This window comes from Scylla paramamosain, chromosome 17 (assembly GCF_035594125.1).
Source record: "Scylla paramamosain isolate STU-SP2022 chromosome 17, ASM3559412v1, whole genome shotgun sequence".
Lineage (NCBI taxonomy): Eukaryota > Metazoa > Arthropoda > Malacostraca > Decapoda > Portunidae > Scylla > Scylla paramamosain.
The window spans coordinates 77,501-97,500 of NC_087167.1; the positions used below are offsets into that span (position 1 = coordinate 77,501).

The following is a 20,000-nucleotide window of genomic DNA, read 5'->3' on the forward strand; positions in this document are numbered from 1 at the left end:
TCTCTCTCTCTCTCTCTCTCTCTCTCTCTCTCGTACGAAATTTTGAAGTATTTATATAAAGTAGTAGTAGTAGTAGTAGTAGTAGTAGTAGTAGTAGTAGTAGTAGTAGTAGTAGTAGTAGTAGTAGTAGTAGTAGAACTACTACTACTACTACTACTACTACTACTACTACTACTACTACTACTACTACTTTATATAAATACTTCAAAATTTCGTACGAGAGAGAGAGAGAGAGAGAGAGAGAGAGAGAGAGAGAGAATGGGGGGAAGGTAAAGGGTATTTTTGCAGGTTTTTGTCTGGTATGGTTGCCAGTTAGAGAGAGAGAGAGAGAGAGAGAGAGAGAGAGAGAGAGAGAGAGAGAGAGAGAGAGAGAGAGAGAGAGAGACCTTTTTCAATATATTTTCCTTCTGTGTGTGTGTGTGTGTGTGTGTGTGTGTGTGTGTGTGTGTGTGTGTGTGTGTCTGTCTGTCTGTCTGTCTGTCTGTCTGTCTGTCTGTCTGTCTGTGTCTATATGCGCTCTCTCTCTCTCTCTCTCTCTCTCCCTCTCTCTTTGACACCTTTTTTATAAACAAATTTCCGATAATAGAGAGAGAGAGAGAGAGAGAGAGAGAGAGAGAGAGAGAGAGAGAGAGCGCTCCATTTTTTTTTATTCTTCATTTAAATATTGAATTTATGTGTTAACGGAAGTCCTCCTCCTCCTCCTCTGTCTGTCTGTCTGTCTGTCTGTCTGTGTCTATGCGCTCTCTCTCTCTCTCTCTCTCTCTCTCTCTCTCTCTCTCTCTCTCTCTCTCTCTCTCTCTCTCTCTCCCTCTCTGCATTTTGAGAGAGAGAGAGTTGACAGGCCCCTCACCTCTCTCTCTCTCTCTCTCTCTCTCTCTCTCTCTCTCTCTCTCTCTCTCTCTCTCTCTCTCTCTCTCTCTCTCTCTCTCTCTCTCTCTCTCTCTCTCTCTCTCTTTCTTGCCCCCATAGGTTGCCTTGCACGTTGCGAAAGAGACAGGGAGGGAGAGAGAGGGAGAGGGCATGGGTGCATTATACCTTCCTCCCTTCTTAACCTCCCCCCCTCTCTCTCTCTCTCTCTCTCTCTCTCTCTCTCTCTCTCTCTCTCTCTCTCTCTCTCTCTCTCTCTCTCTCTCTCTCTCTCTCTCTCTGGTTATAAGTTCGAAAATAATTTATCTTAAATAATTACTTTTTTTTATTTATTGTTTTTATATTTGCGAGTGTGTGTGTGTGTGTGTGTGTGTGTGTGTGTGTGTGTGTGTGTGTGTTTGAGGCAGTGTTACCGTAGTAGTAGTAAGTAGTAGTAGTAGTAGTAGTAGTAGTAGTAGTAGTAGTAGAAATTCTTGTTTTGAATCTCTCTCTCTCTCTCTCTCTCTCTCTCTCTCTCTCTCTCTCTCTCTCTCTCTCTCTCTCTCTCTCTCTCTCTCTCTCTCTCTCTCTCCTATACACACACACAGAAATCTTGTTAATATGCCATTAGAACCATAAAAACACACTTGAAAACCAGCGTCACTTGTGCTAGTCTTTTGAGTGTAGAAATTTTGTTAATCTGTTGCTAGAACCGTAAAAACTTCCTTGAAAACCTGCGTCACTTCAGCTACAGCCATTTGAGTGTAGAAATTTTGTTAATCTGTCGCTAGAATCGTAAAAACACACTTGAAAACCCGCGTCACTTGTGCTAGAGTCTTTTGAGTGTACAAATTTTGTTAATCTGTCGCTAGAATCGTAAAAACACACTTGAAAACCCGAGTCACTTCAGCTACAGCCATTTGAGTGTAGGAATTTTGTTATTCTGTCGCTAGAATCGTAAAAACACACTTGAAAACCCGCGTCACTTGTGCTAGAGTCTTTTGAGTGTAGAAATTCTGTTAATCTGTCGCTAGAATCGTAAAAACACACTTGAAAACCCGAGTCACTTCAGCTACAGCCATTTGAGTGTAGGAATTTTGTTATTCTGTCGCTAGAATCGTAAAAACACACTTGAAAACCCGCGTCACTTGTGCTAGAGTCTTTTGAGTGTAGAAATTCTGTTAATCTGTCGCTAGAATCGTAAAAACACACTTGAAAACCCGCGTCACTTGTACTAGAGTCTTTTGAGTGTAGAAATTTTGTTAATCTGTCGCTTGAAAACACCCGCAGGTATTTTGAATAAGCGTTTAGGCAAATATTTCGCCTCAGATCTCCGGTTCTCAGCATTTTTTTTTTTAAGTTTGTCATGTTTTTTTTTTATTTTTCCTTTAAAATTTGCGTTATTTTTTTAAGTAAATAAGTGCCACCAAGCTCATTTGAATACACGTGCCCCCCCCCCCTCTCTCTCTCTCTCTCTCTCTCTCTCTCTCTCTCTCTCTCTCTCTCTCTCTCTCTCTCTCTCTCTCTCTCTCTCTCTCAATAATAATATAATAAGGCTTTTTCTCTCTCTCTCTCTCTCTCTCTCTCTCTCTCTCTCTCTCTCTCTCTCTCTCTCTCTCTCTCTCTCTCTCTCTCTCTCTTTCAATAATAATATAATAAGGCTTTTATCTCTCTCTCTCTCTCTCTCTCTCTTTCAATAATAATATAATAAGGCTTTTATCTCTCTCTCTCTCTCTCTCTCTCTCTCTCTTTCAATAATAATATAATAAGGCTTTTCTCTCTCTCTCTCTCTCTCTCTCTCTCTCTCTCTCTCTCTCTCTCTCTCTCTCTCTCTCTCTCTCTCTCTCTCTCTCAATAATAATATAATAAGGCTTTTTCTCTCTCTCTCTCTCTCTCTCTCTCTCTCTCTCTCTCTCTCTCTCTCTCTCTCTCTTTCAATAATAATATAATAAGGCTTTTATCTCTCTCTCTCTCTTTCAATAATAATATAATAAGGCTTTTCTCTCTCTCTCTCTCTCTCTCTCTCTCTCTCTCTTTCAATAATAATATAATAAGGCTTTTATCTCTCTCTCTCTCTCTCTCTCTCTCTCTCTCTCTCTTTCAATAATAATATAATAAGGTTTCTCTCTCTCTCTCTCTCTCTCTCTTTCAATAATAATATAATAAGGCTTTTATCTCTCTCTCTCTCTCTCTCTCTCTCCACTTTTTTTCTTTCACTAATAATAATATAAGGTTTTTCTCTCTCTCTCTCTCTTTCCACTCTTTTTCTTTCAATAATAATATAATAAGGCTTTTCTCTCTCAAGATTTCCTCTTAACCCTCTCTCTGTCTCTCTCTTTAATTTAAACCTAGTTAAACGTAGGTACATTATCATGCGAAGGTACATTATCAGCTGAAGGCGCACTGCCACGTGCAACCTGTTTTAGGGGTGTGATACAACACAAATATAAATATAAAGATATATATACATATATATACATTCTTTATGGACTTGTGTTAATATTGTTAGCAGGAGGGTTGGGAACGAGCCCCTCCAGTGGTGTGCTGTTAACTTCACGTCCTGGGTATCCATCCCCCTGATATGAGGGACGGAGGACGCGAAGACGTTCCACGGTCTGGAGACTCGCCCCCAAAAGGTGGGCCGGTGTTGGCTGGAGCGGGAACGCGGCACTTCCACCGAGTCACCACCGGATGACACCGTGGAGCTTGCTGATGTGTGTGGCAGCACAGGACATCCAGGAGAGGGCGGAATACTCTAAATAAGGCCGTATCTGGCCCTTGTAGAGCAACAGCCTCCCTCTCATGTCCAGCAAGTTGGCCACCCTCCTCTCTCTTTCTCTCTCTCATTTTTATAGTGATAATAATACAAGTTACCTTTTTCATTTTCTTTATTTCATTCATTTTTTTTTGTAACAAGACTAAAAAATATACTCAATTTGATAATAATAATAATAATAATAATAATAATAATAATTCTGTAAACTATTACATATATTTTCTATTAATTTCTATATATTCTATTTTCTTAACAGGCACTTCCTCCCACACACAAGGTCACTCTTATCCAACTCACACAGCCTCCCCCTGACCCCCTCACACCCTTCAACACCCCCTCACACCCCGTCAACACCCCCTGACACCCTCACACCAGGCCGAACCCTTCACTCTGCTGTACGGCCTGTAGAAGTTTGTATTTCAGCTTCTCTTTGGTGTTGTATTTTGGCAGGTTGAGTTGGGTGATGCAGGTGTGTGCGACCGGAAGGAAGCTGTCGTCTGCTGTGCTTTGGATCATCAACTTGAGTGCCTGAGAGAGAGAGAGAGAGAGAGTTTATAAGAGAAAAAGAAAGAGAGGGAGAAAATATTGGTGTGTGTGTGTGTGTGTGTGTGAGAGAAAATACAATAAATTACTATTAAATTTATTATTATTATTATTATTATTATTATTATTATTATAAATTTATTCATATTTCAGAGGAATGACTGAGAAGAAAGGAAGGAAGGAAGAGGAGGAAGGAAGGAAGGAAGGAAGGAAGGAAGGAAGGAAGGAAGGAAGGAAGAAAAGAGGACAAGAAGGAAGAGAAAAGGAGGACACTCTCTCTCTCTCTCTCTCTCTCTCTCTCTCTCTCTCTCTCTCTCTCTCTCTCTCTCTCTCTCTCTCTCTCTCTCTCTCTCTCTCTCTCTCTCTCTCTCCCACAGACCCACAGGATGTCCCCCCACAGGATGTTGACAAACCCCACAGTCACTCCCCTCAGCCCCTCTCTCTCTCTCTCTGTCTCTCACCTACCTTCATGCCCAGAATAGGAACCCTGTCAGTGCCCGTCAGGAACTTCAAAAACAACTTCTTCTGCTCCAGGGAGAGTTTGTGAAATACTTCCCAGAACGTGCGTATGACCGGGTGGTCTGGGAAACATTTGCCCTGGAAACACCGACAGAAATCAATAAACAGAAGGATATTAGTGTGAACGGTGTGTTTATTTACATTCCTGCGGTGTCGTGTGGGAGGACTGGGTGAAAACAGACAGTAGAAGAGGTGGGAAGGGGAGGACTGGGTGAAAACAGACAGTAGAGGAGGTGGGGAGGAGAGGACTGGGTGAATAAAGACAGCAGAGGAGGTGGGGAGGGGAGGACTGGGTGAATCAAGACAGCAGAGAAGGTGTGGATTGTGTTCTACAGGAGAGAATGAAAGGATTGGATAAATATTAAAAGAGAGAGGCAACAAAAGATTAGAGACATGAGGAAGGATTGGAGAAATATTAAAAGACACACACATACACACACACATCTTGAAAAACACTTCCAAACAGCCTTTAATGCTGACAAATCCTTGAAAAACACACAAAAAATATATATATATACAAATAAACAAATAAACATATGTAAAGCAAACCTAATATACCTGATCCTATTATAATTGATTCAGAAACTGTAGACCGAGTAGAAGAGTACAAATATTTAGGTCTTATGATTGATAATCAACTAAAAGGTAGTGCAAATACCAATATGGTATTCAAGAAATGTAAGCAGAGACTTTATTTTTTACGTATTTTAAACAACCTGCATGTAGATAGACATATAATTAGCCTCTTTTATAAGTCTACAATAGAGTCACTATTAGGTTTCTCCTTAACCACTTGGTACGGCAAGCTAACATGTCATGATAAAAGTAAGCTTAAAAAGATTGTGCGAAAATCACGGAAATTAGGTGCAGAAACAAAACCATTAGATAAGCTGTTCCTTGAACAATCTATGAAGCAGGTTGAAAAAATCATGAACGATTCATTTCATCCCCTCCACTCCTGCTATGTATTCCTCAGGTCAGGCAGAAGATTAGCTCTGCCGACTCAACGCACGAACAGATATAAGAACTCATTTGTGCCAAAAAGCATCATGCTCTATAATCACCAACACTAAAACAGCAATTGTGCAATAGATGTGTGACTGTGATATATCTAATACATGTATGTAACCTTAGTATGATGTGCAATTATCTTAACTTTCAATCATTTTAACTTTTATTTTGTAAATACTTTTTAACATAATTTTTACATACTTTTACTCAACTTATATTGTACGGAGCTCTGGCCAAAGCAAATTTCAATTTGTAAGCTTATTATGCTGCATCTTGACAATAAAGTTATCTATCTATCTATCTATCTAATTAGTCCTGCACCTGGTTCTCACCTGCCGAGTGGCGTCACACCTGAGCAGCAGCATCTTGGCCTGAGGGTCGAACAAGAATGGATACTCACAGAACAGGATTGGACTCTGTAATGTAAAGGATTGGATTAGTTAAAGTTGTTTATAAGGGTTGAAGGGGTAAATGAAGAGTTAAAGGGTGTATTTTAAGGGTTTAAGGAGGTAAATAAAAGGTAGAAGGGTGATTTTAAGGGTTTATGAGGCTATTTAAAGGTTTGGTGTCTTTTAAAGGGTGTTTTTAAGGGCTTAAGAGAATAAATAAAGGGTTTTCAATTTATAAAGGGTGTTTCTAAGGGTCTGTCAGTTAAAATTAAAGGAATGTCAATTTTAAAGGGTGTTTCTAAGGGGCTGTCAGTTAAAATTAAAGGAATGTCAATTTTAAAGGATGTTTTTAAGGGTTTAAGAGAGTAAATAAAGGGTTTTCAATTTTTAAAGGGTGTTTCTAAGGGTCTGTCAGTTAAAATTAAAGGAATGTCAATTTTAAAGGGTGTTTCTAAGGGGCTGTCAGTTAAAATTAAAGGAATGTCAATTTTAAAGGATGTTTTTAAGGGTTTAAGAGAGTAAATAAAGGGTTTTCAATTTTTAAAGGGTGTTTCTAAGGGTTTGTCAGTTAAAATTAAAGGAAATGTCAATTTTAAAGGATGTTTTTAAGCGTTCAACATTGAAAGCTCCCCCAAACACAGTCACCCATTCACAAACACCCCCAAAACACACACAAACACCCCCAAACATGGTCACCCACCTCCCAAACACCCCAAAAACACACCCAGACACCCCAACAACACCAAAACACATCTAAACACCCCAAAAACACACCCAAACACCCCAAAACACACTCAGACACCCCAAAAACACACCAAAACACATCTAAACACCCCAAAAACACACCCAAACACCCCAAAATCACTCAGCCACCTTCAAACACCCCCACACCCCCACACACACACACCCACCTCCCTCCTGGACATCGGGTGAAGCCTGCTGTTCATCCCGTTCAAGTAATCATTCCTAATATCAATTTTCTCTGCAATTTCTGGGATGTAAAAGTCGTCGTAGTTCAACCGCCCCACTCGGCAGCCGGCTTGGAAGTTCAGACCGTGGACCAGGGACAACAGCCGCAGGGAAGCCACAAGGGCACGCCGGTCTCTCTGTGGTGTGGGTAGGTTAGGTTAGGTTTGGTTAAGATCTGGTTGTGGTAGTGGTGGTGGTCTGAGTGCTTGTAAGTGATGTGGTGGTGTTGTTGCAGATAAGAATTGTTGTAATAGTTGTTGTTGTAGTAGTAGTATAAGAAGAAGAGGAGGAGGAGGAGGAGGAGGAGGAGGAGGAGGAGGAGGAAGAGAATGAGGAAGAGAATGGTAGTAGTAGTAGTAGTAGTAGTAGTAGTAGTAGTAGTAGTAGTAGTAGTAGTAGTAGTAGTAGTAGTAGTAGTAGTAGTAGCAGCCTTAGTGTAAAGTCCCTGGGAAGAGAGGCAAGCCAGGATTCTGTGAGAGAGAGAGAGAGAGAGAGAGAGAGAGAGAGAGAGAGAGAGAGAGAGAGAGAGAGAGAGAGAGAGAGAGAGAGAGAGAGAGAGAGAGAGAGAGAGAGAGAGAGAGATTAATTTTTCTCCTCCAAAAATATACTTAAAACACACAAATCAATAGAAAAACAAAGAAAAAACACCAAAACACATTTAAAACACCCCAAAACACCTTTAAAACACCCCTAAACACACTCAAACACCCCAAACACACCCAAAACACAACCAAAACACCCCAAAACACTCCCAAAACACACTCAAACACTCCCAAACACACACACATACACACACACAATCCAACTCACTGAACACCTCCGCCATCTCCTTGCCAAGCTTCAACACTCCCTCAGCATACGGCGTTTGGAGTTTGGCCGTTTGTTTAGGGTCAGTGAAGTCCTTGTACAGGGGAAGGACATAACAGCTTAAGGCGTCCTGGCTGGGGGATGCGAAGGAAGACTCTTGGCCACGTTTTGAATGCCAGTACGAATCTGTGGACGTTTGGATACGTTTGGATTAGCTCGGTAATGGATCAGCGGACGCTTGTGAGATTCTGCGTGTGAAATGCCAGCAGGTCCGTTTGTCCTGTTTAGTCCTGGGAAACCTTCAGTAAAATGCAGTGAAATGCACACAAACGCACGCACTCGCCACTTCCTAGATGGTCTCCCTTGCAATCCGGCCAATCTGAGCCACACAGTCCTCAGCCAAACGGTAGTCCAGCCCGTGTGTGTGTTTGTGCAAGCCAGCAAGCATGAGGGAGCTGTTCCAAGCGCACACTGAGGCAAACACTGTCTCTGTGTTCCTGTGTTTGGAAGTGGGTGAGTGAATGAGTGTAAACAAACGTGGGGATGGTAATATTGTTCGTTCGTTTGTTTGTTTGTAAATAGATTGATATGACACAAATGTAAACAAACACAAAAAATACAACATTCTGTCACTGAAAACATAAAAAATAAATTATATAACACAAACAAACACACACACACACACACACACACACACACACACACACACACACACACACACACACACACACCCAAATCATACCAAAACACACAACACACTCCCAAACACACACAAAATATACCATACCACACCCAAACACACACACACACACACACACACACACACACACACACACACTTACGTAAACAAATCGTCATCAATCATGTCTTCTTCCTCAATTGACAGAAGTTTCTTAATCATATGTTCTTGAATTGTGAGAGAGAGGGGCATTTGGTCGGGGTAGGGGAGGGCTGCAAAAGTCCTCAGCACCCCCACTCTCCCTGCTGACGGTGGCCATGCTGACGTCCCCCCTGCGAAGATCTGGGAGAGAGAGAGAGAGAGAGAGAGAGAGAGAGAGAGAGAGAGAGAGAGAGAGAGAGAGAGAGAGAAATTGGTTAGTTTTAGGCTTATATAATTTAATTCATGTTTGTTTAGAATTATTCATCATCATCATCATTATTATTATTATTATTATTATTATTATCATTATTCAGTTTGTTTTTCTTGATTATAAATAAAAGAATATACTTTATGTACACCACTACTACTACTACTACTATTACTACTTTTCTCCCTCTTCCTCTTCCTCCCACCACCCAAACACACACACACACACACACACACACACACACACACACCTAACAAGAGGATCACCCTTGGGAGTATAGCCCAGTTGACCCTGCTTGTTTGACCCCCACAACAGCAGGTAGCCGGCCTGGGTCACGGCAGCAGAGTGGTGACCCGCAGCGGCCAGCAGGACTAAGAGGGTGCCAGCCAAGGAGGTCACCAGGGCAGGATCCTTCTGGGGCCCCTGTCGGTGTCTAAGTGCCAACTGGCCGAAGGTATTTTGTCACCATCTGAAACACACAAAAGCAAAAAATAAATAAATAATGATGATAACACACACACACACACACACACACATATATACAGACACAGACACAGACATACATACATACAGACACCCACCAGCAGTCAAGGCAAGGGTGTGGTTGGCGTCACAGGCCAGCTGCACTGTCACCTTCCTGGCCAGACTCTTGACAAGCTTGCGTGTGGCGGTGTGACTGTCGCAGGAGTTGACGCCAAGCTCACCGTACCCATTGTCACCCCGTGCGTAGATCTGAGGAGAGAGGGAGAGGTGGGAGGGAGGGAGAGGGAGAGGGAGAGAGAGAGAGAGAGAGAGAGAGAGAGAGAGAGAGAGAGAGAGAGAGAGAGAGAGAGAGAGAGAGAGAGAGAACTAAGACCTAATCAAACAAAACCCAACTTAACTTAAGATATAATATAACTTTAAAGAGAGAGAGAGAGAGTGAGAGGGGAGATTAGAGAGAGAGGGAGAGGGAGAGAACCTAACCTGTCTAGGAGAAATAATTTGAATATACAGTAAAATCCCTCTCATCCGGCATTCCAGTATCCGGCAGCTTCAAGTATCCGGCACATTTTTCCCTGAGCCTTAAAATCAATAAAAAATCAATGTGTACTCACAAAATCGATTAAAATTCCTGGGCAAGGCATAGTGTGTCCCCTGGCCACCAGAGCGCACTGCTTGGCGCCACCCGCGGCCCACTGCACTGTGTTTACCGAGTGACTCAGTCCCGCGTGTGCACTGTTTATCGCCTGACGCCTTCATCATGCCTCAAGTTGTACAAAAGAGGGAGTGTGTTGTGCTTACACTTAAGCAGCTGATCAGATCAGCTGCTGATTAAGATCAGCTGATCTCTGTTATGGTAAGATGCGTGAGTGTGTAAGATGCTGGTCATTGTGGACATAATTTCACTTCTATTCAAGTATCCGGCAATATTCAAGTATCTGACATGTCGGCGGTCCCGTTGATGCCAGATAAGAGGGATTTTACTGTATATATATTGATAACAAGAGGAAAATGAAAATGTATTGCTCTCTCTCTCTCTCTCTCTCTCTCTCTCTCTTACAGCTACTAAAACAACAAAATTATTTCTACTCTCTCTCTCTTTCACACACACACACACACATCACAGGCTCTCTCTCTCTCTCTCTCTCTCTCTCTCTCTCTCTCTCTCTCTCTCTCTCTCTCTCTCACTCACCAGGCCCCAGGAGGTGAGAGCAAGAGAGTGCTGGTCTCCGGCTGCCACCTGAACGATGGTGTAGTTCTGTAGCTCATCAATTAATTCTGCAGGTGAGAGAACAGGTGGTGAGGAGGAGAAAGTGCTATTGGAGTGTTGTGTGGTTATGGTGGTGTGGTGGTAGTAGTAGTAGTAGTAGTAGTAGTAGTAGTAGTAGTAGTAGTAGTAGTAGTAGTAGTAGTAGGTTCATTACATTCCAAGCACAGTACATAAATAAATAAATAAATAAATAAGTAAATAAATATGATCAAAAAATAAGAAAACAACAACAACAACAACAACAACAACCACATAAAAACTGATGACCCCAACCAGTCACCATGACCTCTAGTACAAGGGTCACACAGGGCCACCACACTGCGACCTGACACAAACATAAACAAGACACCTTTTATGCATGAAGGACAAGTGACCTATGACCCAACAGTGACCCACAGTGACCCACATTGACCCACCGTGACCAACAGTGACCCACAGTGACCCACATTGACCCACAGTGACCCAACAGTGTCTTCACCTAGAACTGTGGAGTGTACAAGTGCCCAGCTGACACGTGGAGGTGCAGGTGTCAAGGCTAGGTCACATTAGGTCACCTGAACAGAGAGTGTAAGGGGGGGTGGCCTGGTGAAGGGAGGGGGGCCAGGTCAACCCTTAAATTGTGTGTAATAATGAAAATAATGATAACAGTGACCTCTCTCTCTCTCTCTCTCTCTCTCTCTCTCTCTCTCTCTCTCTCTCTCTCTCTCTTACGTTAGGTTAGGTGTTTACTTGGCACTTTGGCCTGTACCGAGGTTCCCACACCGCCAAGTAAGATTAGTAGGTGACTGAGAAGAATGCATGGTATTATTTTGGCGTGTACCGAGGTTCCCACACTGCCAAGGGCGGCGAGGGGGGCGTGGGGGGGAGCACAGGGGCACATCCAAGGCTGCGTCACAAAATTTAGTGATTCTTTAAAGTGTATACAAAAATATTCTCTTAAAACTACATTTATCTGGTAACTATGCACACACACACACACACACACACACACACACACACACACACACACACACGCACTCACACATACACACACACGCACACATACACACACACGCACACACACACATTTAACTAGGGAGAGGCGTCACTGGCTGCACAGGGAAGCAATTTAAGTGGTCTGAAATATCTTACTGGCGTTGTGTGGCGCCATCAACAAAGCAACACCATTTCTCAAGTAAATAAGTATTATATCTAACTCAACACCATCTCAGGCACTCACCTTCCTGTATCTGGTGGTGTGTGCGTGTGTCTGTAGGTGTGGAGGGGCCCTTGAAAGCCAGCACCTTGTACACCTGGTTAAACATAAGATGCCTGGCCTGTAGATCCACGTTTTTGGCGCGACTCTGTGGGCCGTCTCACTTCCAAGGGACAGTTTTTTTGTTTTTTACTAATTACACTGGTTTTTATATATATATTTATCGGTTTTCTAGGTTATGATGATTAATAAAGGTTATATTATTCGTTTTGCATAGGGTTTATCTTATACTAGTATTTTAAGATACCACAAGTTATAAAATCCCACATCTCTAATCTTTGCCTTTTTTTTCTTATTTACGCCACTTTTCCTTTATATTTTCCGGTATAAGATAATGTAAAATACTTAAAAGACTCCGTACTAGTTGTTTATTTATCAAAAGTAACCTCAATTAGTGAATTATAACGCGATCGTCCCTGTCTCAACACTGTACCATTATACAATGTTGACATCCTGAGGACTGTCTAAGAAAGATGAAAGAAATTTAATCCTCTTCCTCTTCCTCGTCTTCCTCACCCTCATCCTCCTTTCTTCCCCTTCCTCCTCTGGCAGAAAAGGGATAAGAGGAGGAAGTAAACGAAAATAAAGAAAGGAATAAGGAAATACTGAATAAAGAAAGAAATAACGAATAATATGATTTAAAACTTTGTCCCTGTTATTTTCCTTCATTTAAATCCTATTCCTCCTCTTCTTCCTCCTCTTCTTCCTCATAATCTTCCTTTCTTCTTCCTTCTCAACATTACTCACCATTTTGTGGTTTTAAATGAAAGATTTATATATCATCTTGCGAACATTTTCAACACACACACACACACACACACACACACTGCATCACCATCTGTACAACGAAAGACAAGGCAACACACACACACACACACACACACACACACACACACACACACACACACACACACACACACACACTGTATAAGCATATGTACAACGAAAGACAAGGCAACACACACACACACACACACACACACACACACACACACACACACACACACACTGCATAAGCATCTGTACAACGAAAGACAAGGCAACACACACACACACACACACACACACACACACACACACACACACACACACTGCATCACCATCTGTACAACGAAATTCAAGGCAACACACACACACACACACACACTGCATCACCATCTGTACAACGAAAGACAAGGCAACACACACACACACACACACACACACACACACACACACACACACACACACACACTGCATCACCATCTGTACAACGAAAGACAAGGCAACACACACACACACACACACACACACACACACACTGTATAAGCATCTGTACAACGAAAGACAAGGCAACACACACACACACACACACACATACACACCAGAAACACCTAGAAACACAATTTTACTCCCAAAAACACCTAGAAACCCAAAAAACACTTAAAAAACACTTAATTTCCTTTCAAAACACCCAAAAAACACTCATTTCTAGCCAAAAAACACTTAAATAACACTTAATTTCCTTTCAAAACACCCCAAAAGCACTCATTTCTTGCACAAAAACAGCGAATAACACTTAATTTCCTTTCAAAACACCCAAAAAACACATTTCTAGCCAAAAAACATTTAAATAACACGTGATTTCCTTTCAAAACACCCAAAAAAAACACATTTCTAGCCAAAACACTTAAAAACACTTAATTTCCTTTCAAAACACCCAAAAAAACATATTTCTAGCCAAAAACACTTAAATAATACTTAATTTCCTTTCAAAACACCCCAGAAGAGACACACACCTACCCAAGGACAGCGAAAAAAACAATTTCTACCCAAACAAACTTGAAAAACACCAAAATCTAAAAAAAAACACAAAAAAATAAAAAAATATATAAAAAAAACATCCCCTGCCTTTTTAAAACACCACAGAAACGGTGAATTCACTTAAAAAAAACACTGAAAGCACGACTATTCCCTTTCAAAACACCAAAAACTCTCACTTCTATTCCAAAATGCCTAGAAAAAAAAATTGCGTATTTAACTCAAAACACTTCATCTTATATTACAAGGCTGCCACATCACCACCACCACCACCACCACCACCACTACTACTACTACTGCTACTACTACTACGTTTGCTTACCTTTAAAACGCTGGAAATTCAGTGAAAATCTTTTCTTAATATTTCTTCTTTTCCTTCTCCTCTTCCTCCTTCCCTTCCCTCTTCTTCCTCCTCCTTCTTCATTTCTCCTTCTTTCCTCCTCTTTCTATTCTTCTCTATGCATGAAAACAGCTGGAAAATATAGGAAATAACACTAAATACTAATGGAAGGGCACTGGGAGGAGGGAAGGTCCAGGGTCTCGGTCCCCGGATGAAGGCGGCTGATGACGTCACGTCCGCCATATTTACGTTACGCAAATGATTTTGAAAATGACCCCTCGCAAAAATGAAGCTAGGCCGGAATGCTTTACATATTATGAAAGGGCATAATTTTAAATTAATTCTGGATATATAAAAATATTCCAAGCTTCAGTGATAATAAAGCTATATTTAAATAACTATATGAAAAAGTGTTCGAACAAACACGATAAAAAAATACATTCCAAAATCCACAAATCTCATTTCTCACGAACACAATACACTTTAAAAAATCGAAACTATTTTTACAAACAATCAGAAGTTAACCGGAAGCTGAAATAAATAAATAAATAATTTATAAATGTCGACTTTTTGAGTGTTCAACGGGTCTAAAACCCCTCTAAAAGTCCACGTATTTCACTCAAAAGCATCATAACATATTTAAAAGACAATAAACGATTTTTTGAGCCCATAAAATCTTGCCTAGCGGCTGAAATAAAAAATCATGTTTGGCGGTATGAAAAATTTAACGGCAAACAGCAACAATTATTTACGCTGAAACAACCTCATAATCGACATGTTTCCCTTAACACTCGCACGCAAAACACTCAAAACACCACCAAATATTTTTACAAACCATAAAATCTTAGTTAAAAAGCCTAAATATATAAGTTAAGAAAATAGAAAGAATATTGGAACCTGGGGTAGACTCTGGCAATCCATCATGGCGGCCGCGGGAGGGCTGGGAGGGGGCTCAGATGTAAACAAGGTTGGATAACTCTCTTTCCTTATTATTTGTGGTTGTTATGAAGGTTATTTCTCTGTTTTCTGGATTAATTTCAGCTGTGTGTATGCGTGTGTGTGTATATATGTGTGTGTGTGTGTGTGTGTGTGTGTGTGTGTGTGTATATCTATGTGTGTGTGTGTGTGTGTGTGTGTGTGTATGTGTGTCCGCCTCTATTCCATGATAAATAGCATTATATTCTCTCTTCTCTTCTCCCCTTTTGCTATTAAGTATCAAGTATCTTCCAGGTATTTCCAGTGTTTTCCAGGTAGTGTCGTAGGTTGAAGCCAGACCTCTGCTACCTGTCACTACTAAACTCACCTTAATTGACCTCCTGTGCCTCTGTGGTCCCGTTCCCTGGTGTTTAAATGAAAAGAGGACACACACACACAACCGCACTGCACGGTGTTTCCCAGGTACACTGAGGAAGACAATAAAAAATAAATAAATCTGCTGTCTCTCAATATTTATCGTAATTTACAGTGTTTTGTTGTGTGAGGAGCAGACTACTGGGGTGATTTGTGCACAGGTAAGTGGCAGTAGGTGGATGAGTGTGTGTAACGAGTGTATTAATGTGTGTGAGGGAAATAAAGGGGTGTGAGGTATGACGGGCCAGCCTGCCGCAGCTCACCCCTGGCCTGTTAAACCTTCCGTCAGACTTAAACTAGGCAGTGGCGGTTAGGTCTGACCAGCGGACATGAAAGCATAGTCATGTGGCTCCATTCACTGCCACGGGTGACTTATGGTGACGAGAAATAAAGTAAATATTGGCTAATATATACGGACGTCCGGATCATGTCTGCTTATATTTTTAAAAAAGTTGAATTTTGGCGGGTTTTCATTTCACGGAAGAGTTCATTTGTTAATATTTCGTCATGCGGGTTACGTTGAAACTAAATATTACGAGTATGACTAAATAAAAAGCCGAAATAATGTAAAAAAAAAAAAAATAATAATAATGAAGGTACCGTGGATTGGCAACACTTACAATGTAAACAAACAGCTGATCACGGGTCCGGAGCGAGGCAAGGAGATAAAAATAATAATAAACGAAGGAAATAGAGCAAATACTCGTAGAAGGACGACAGCAGGCAGAGAGGGGCAGGAGAAGTAGCAGAATCAGGGAAAGGCGTATTGGTGCCAGTAAATAAGGTGAGAGCTGTAATAAGGCTGGTAAATAAGACTTAATAGATAATTGTGAGAAAATATTTGTTTTGTATATTAGGTAAGTGTGTGTGCGTGTATATATGTGTGTGTGTGTGTGAGAGAGAGGTTGGCATTCAGTCAATCAGTCAGTCAGGCACTAAACCAAGCTGAAATAGTCAATTAATTAACCAGTCAATCAGGCAGGCGGTCATTTAGATATTCAAAACATCTAACCACAAAAAAACAGTAAAAAAACACTGGTAAATTTATAGTTTAAGCCAATGTTTCCAATCTGTACCCACGGCCCACGGCGTTATTATTATTAATTTCCGACAAGTAGTGTAATCGTTAGAAATGATGTGAATAGTGAGAAGAACAAAATGAGGTAGGTTATTACCACGTAGTGTGTAATGGCTTAAACTATAATAAAACCTAAATTTTTATAGGCCTGGCATTTCAGTGGGATTTCTGTTTTTATTGGATTTTTGTTGCCCTTGGCTCGTGTCACTCCTTCAGAAAAAGGAGAAAAGGTATTTGTCTCTCCTCTTGCACTTTTCCCTCTTCAGGTGTCTCATATTTGGGAAGAATTGTGACATACTGGATACGTTTATCTTCAACACACACACACACACACACAGATAAGATACTTTTAAATGTATAAATCTTACCTCACCTTTTATGAACACAGTTAAGTTCCTTTGAAATAATTAGTGGGTGTTTGTCAGTGTTGATGAAGAGTTATGCCATGACCTGCTCTCTTAAGCATTACCAGTGACCTGTTTGGTTATGAGTCATGTTAGCAGATGAACCTGGCCTGACCTAACTAACCTACCACTGCGGGACAAGCAACACCAAATGTTAGCCTCACTTTAATTAATACTTCATATCACCTATAGTAATGGACACACACACACACACACACACACACACACACACACACACACACACACACACAAATTCATTAAAGTATCATGTCTTGCTTCTTTATCTCCTTTCTCCTTTTTTAAAATTAATTAATTAATTAATTTATGTATCTATCTAGTTATTTATCTATTTATTCATATACTACTACTACTACTACTACTACTACTACTACTACTATTTGTAGTAGGAGAGGTAAGGCTCTACTGTAGTCAGAGGAAACCTTGTAGCAAATTGTTATCCATTGTATACTGACAAAGAACTTCTCTCCTTAACAGGTGGACTTGGAATCTCTCAGGGGAAACTACATGTAGTAATTGAATTAAAATGGCTAGAACCAGAGGATGGGGTTGTGCGTCCCTGGGAGTTCAGAGGGTGCCGGCGCTTCAACTGATGGTGTGGACCCATGAGACAGAGGCTCCACCAGGTGTGTGTGTGTGTGTGTGTGTGTGTGTGTGTGTGTGTGTGTGTGTGTGTGTGTGTGTGTGTGTGTGTGTGTCTCTCTCTCTCTCTCTCTCTCTCTCTCTCTCTCTCTCTCTCTCTCTCTCTCTCTCTCTCTCTCTCTCTCTCTCTCTCTCTCTCATACACACACACACACACACACACTTTTATATAAAATTTGAGCATTTGATAAACAATCAATCAGTCAATCACACACACACACACACACACACACACACACACACACACACACACACACACAAATATTTTGAAAAATTAACGAAAATACAACAAATTATTATTGTTATTATTGTTATTTTTTGGGTAAACTTTAAATATTGGGTAAACGGTACCTCAACACGTCTGTGGTGCAAAATCCGGGCAGAGTAGAGCGATGCGACTTCCTCCCTGTAGTGTGGGAAAGTGTGAGGGAGTGTGAGAGAGACAGAGAGAGAGAGAGAGAGAGAGAGAGAGAGAGAGAGAGAGAGAGAGAGTGTGTTGTTAATCTGTCACTAGAACTTGAAAAACTCTTGAAAACCCTTACAGCTTCAGCTTTTGGGATGTGGAGATCTGGTTAATCTATCACTAGAACCTTAAAAAACACACTTGAAAACCCTTACAACTTCGACTAGAGCCTTTGGAAAGTAGAAATGTTAATCTGTCACTAGAACCTTGAAAACACTCTTGAAAAACCTTGCAACTTCAACTAGTGTCTTTGGAATGTAGAAATGTGGTCAATCTGTCACTAGAACCTTAAAAACACTGCAAGAAAACCCTTATAACATCAAGTAGAGCCTTTTAAAAGAGTGTTTCTCCTGTTAATAATGTAGTAATTTTGTTAATCTGTCTCTAGAACCTTAAAAACAACCTTGAAAATCCTTAAAAGAGTGTTTCTCCTGTTAGTAATGCAAAAATGTTGTTAATGTGTCGCTAGAACCATAAAAACACCCTTTAAAACCACAGTAACTTCTATTGCAGCCTTTTAAATACAGGTAGCAGGGTTCTCAGGGGTGTTTCTCCAGTTAGTAATGCAGAAATATTGTTAATCTGTCACTAGAACTATAAAAACACCCTTGAAATGCCTTACAACTTCAACTAGAGCCTTTTAAGGATAGTTTGTGTAATTTTTGGGATGTTTTTGGGTGTTTTTGAGGTATTTTTGTGGTATTTTGGGATGTTTTTTGGGGTGTGTTAGGGTGTTTTGGTGTGTATAATTTTGTTTTTTGGGTTTTTAGGGATATTTAAGGTGGGTTTGATAAGTTTTGGGGCATTTTGGAGTGTTTTGGTGGGTGAAAATGTGTTTTTGGTGTGTGTCAGAGGTATTTTGGATGTTGGGGTGTTTTGGGTGTGTAGAGGTGTGTCAAGTTAGGATGTGATTGAAGTGTTTTGGGGGGTGTTGGGGTGTTCTTTGGCGTCTTTGGTGTGTGTCGGGTGTTTTGATGTGTTAGGGGTGTTTAAGGGTGTTTAAGGGTGTTTTTGGTGTGTGTCAGGCTGTGTCAGGGGTGAAATGTTTTGGTGTGTTTTTTTGGTTATTTAAGGATGTCTTTTTGGGTGTTTGATAACCTTTAATGTGTCTCCCTGCTTCTGTCTGTCCCTAATCTGCCCTAACTCCTACAGGGTAACAGGGACGTGAGGGGTCTCCAGCAGCATGCCTGAAGATACTTGTGTGTGGACGAGGGACACACACTCAAGAACCACAAGTGAGTGTGGGGAAAGAGAGAGAGAGAGAGAGAGAGAGAGAGAGAGAGAGAGAGAGAGAGAGAGAGAGCACTCTTGAAAATCATTACACTTTCAACTAGAGCGTTTGGAATGTAGAAATGTTGTTAATCTTTCACTAGAATATTGAAAACACTCTTGAAAAACATTGCAACTTCAAGTAGAGCCTTTGGAATGTAGAAATGTGATTAATCTGTCACTAGAACCATAAAACACCCTTGAAAACCCTAACAACTTCAACTAGAGCCTTTTAAAAGAGTGTTCCTCCTGTTAATAATGCAGTAATCTTGTTAATCTGTCACTAGAATCTTAAAAACACCCTTTTGAAACCACAGTAACTTCAACTGCAGCTTTTTAAAACACAGGTAGCAGAACTCTCAAGTTTCTTCCATTAGAAATGCAGAAATCACTCTAATGTGCCACAAAAACCATAAAAACACCCTTAAAAACCCTTGTCACTTCATCTAGAGCCTTTCAAAAGACTTTCTTCAGTTAGCAATGCAGAAATCTCACTAATCTGTCACTAGAACCACAAAAACAACCTTGAAAACCTAATTCATCTCCCTCCCCCCTTACAGGTCCCTGAACACCTTTCCCCCCATGAACTGGCTGCTGTTTACTGGGACACCCTTGCAGAACAGCCTGGCGGAGCTCTGGGCCCTTCTGAACTTCCTAATGCTGGATAATTTTGAGTCCTTGTC

At 40.9% G+C, this 20,000-nt stretch overlaps 1 protein-coding gene and 2 long non-coding RNA genes across 9 annotated transcripts in view; 2 read left to right on the plus strand and 1 right to left on the minus strand.

The window, feature by feature from the left end:
- LOC135108275 (uncharacterized) overlaps positions 1 to 4,809 on the plus strand; it is a 15,655-nt gene extending 10,846 nt beyond the window's left edge. For both annotated transcript variants that reach the window (XR_010272189.1, XR_010272188.1), the window contains exons 2-3: positions 3,356 to 4,210; positions 4,319 to 4,809. This is a non-coding gene — a long non-coding RNA (uncharacterized LOC135108275). The remainder of the gene's footprint in view (positions 1 to 3,355; positions 4,211 to 4,318) is intronic.
- LOC135108272 (probable E3 ubiquitin-protein ligase HERC4) lies at positions 3,721 to 15,492 on the minus strand. Of its 4 annotated transcripts, XM_064019047.1 has the most exons (9): positions 15,397 to 15,492; positions 14,076 to 14,225; positions 11,918 to 12,498; positions 10,621 to 10,706; positions 9,530 to 9,680; positions 9,199 to 9,417; positions 8,703 to 8,881; positions 7,864 to 8,046; positions 7,027 to 7,190 (listed from the first exon to the last, which is right to left on the minus strand). In XM_064019047.1, exons 3-6 carry the CDS (start codon positions 12,000 to 12,002, stop codon positions 9,344 to 9,346), a joined length of 396 nt encoding a protein of 131 aa, XP_063875117.1. In that variant the 5' UTR covers positions 12,003 to 12,498; positions 14,076 to 14,225; positions 15,397 to 15,492; the 3' UTR covers positions 7,027 to 7,190; positions 7,864 to 8,046; positions 8,703 to 8,881; positions 9,199 to 9,343. The 4 variants fall into 4 exon arrangements, with proteins under 4 accessions (XP_063875114.1, XP_063875115.1, XP_063875117.1 ...); XM_064019044.1 differs by lacking the exons at positions 9,530 to 9,680; positions 10,621 to 10,706; positions 11,918 to 12,498; positions 14,076 to 14,225; positions 15,397 to 15,492 and adding exons at positions 3,721 to 4,150; positions 4,631 to 4,762; positions 6,028 to 6,111; positions 8,200 to 8,357 and having other exon boundaries at positions 6,996 to 7,190; positions 9,199 to 9,343; XM_064019046.1 differs by lacking the exon at positions 15,397 to 15,492 and having other exon boundaries at positions 11,918 to 12,056; positions 14,076 to 14,338.
- Positions 15,126 to 20,000, plus strand: part of LOC135108274 (uncharacterized) — a 7,438-nt gene continuing 2,563 nt past the window's right edge. The window contains exons 1-4 of one of the 3 annotated variants that reach the window (XR_010272187.1): positions 15,126 to 15,491; positions 17,421 to 17,569; positions 19,201 to 19,283; positions 19,878 to 20,000. The exon at positions 19,878 to 20,000 is cut by the window's right edge and continues 2,563 nt beyond it. This is a non-coding gene — a long non-coding RNA (uncharacterized LOC135108274). Of the gene's footprint in view, positions 15,605 to 15,664; positions 16,228 to 17,420; positions 17,570 to 19,200; positions 19,284 to 19,877 lie in introns of those variants that run through there. The other 2 variants (XR_010272186.1, XR_010272185.1) reach the window with 2 other exon arrangements.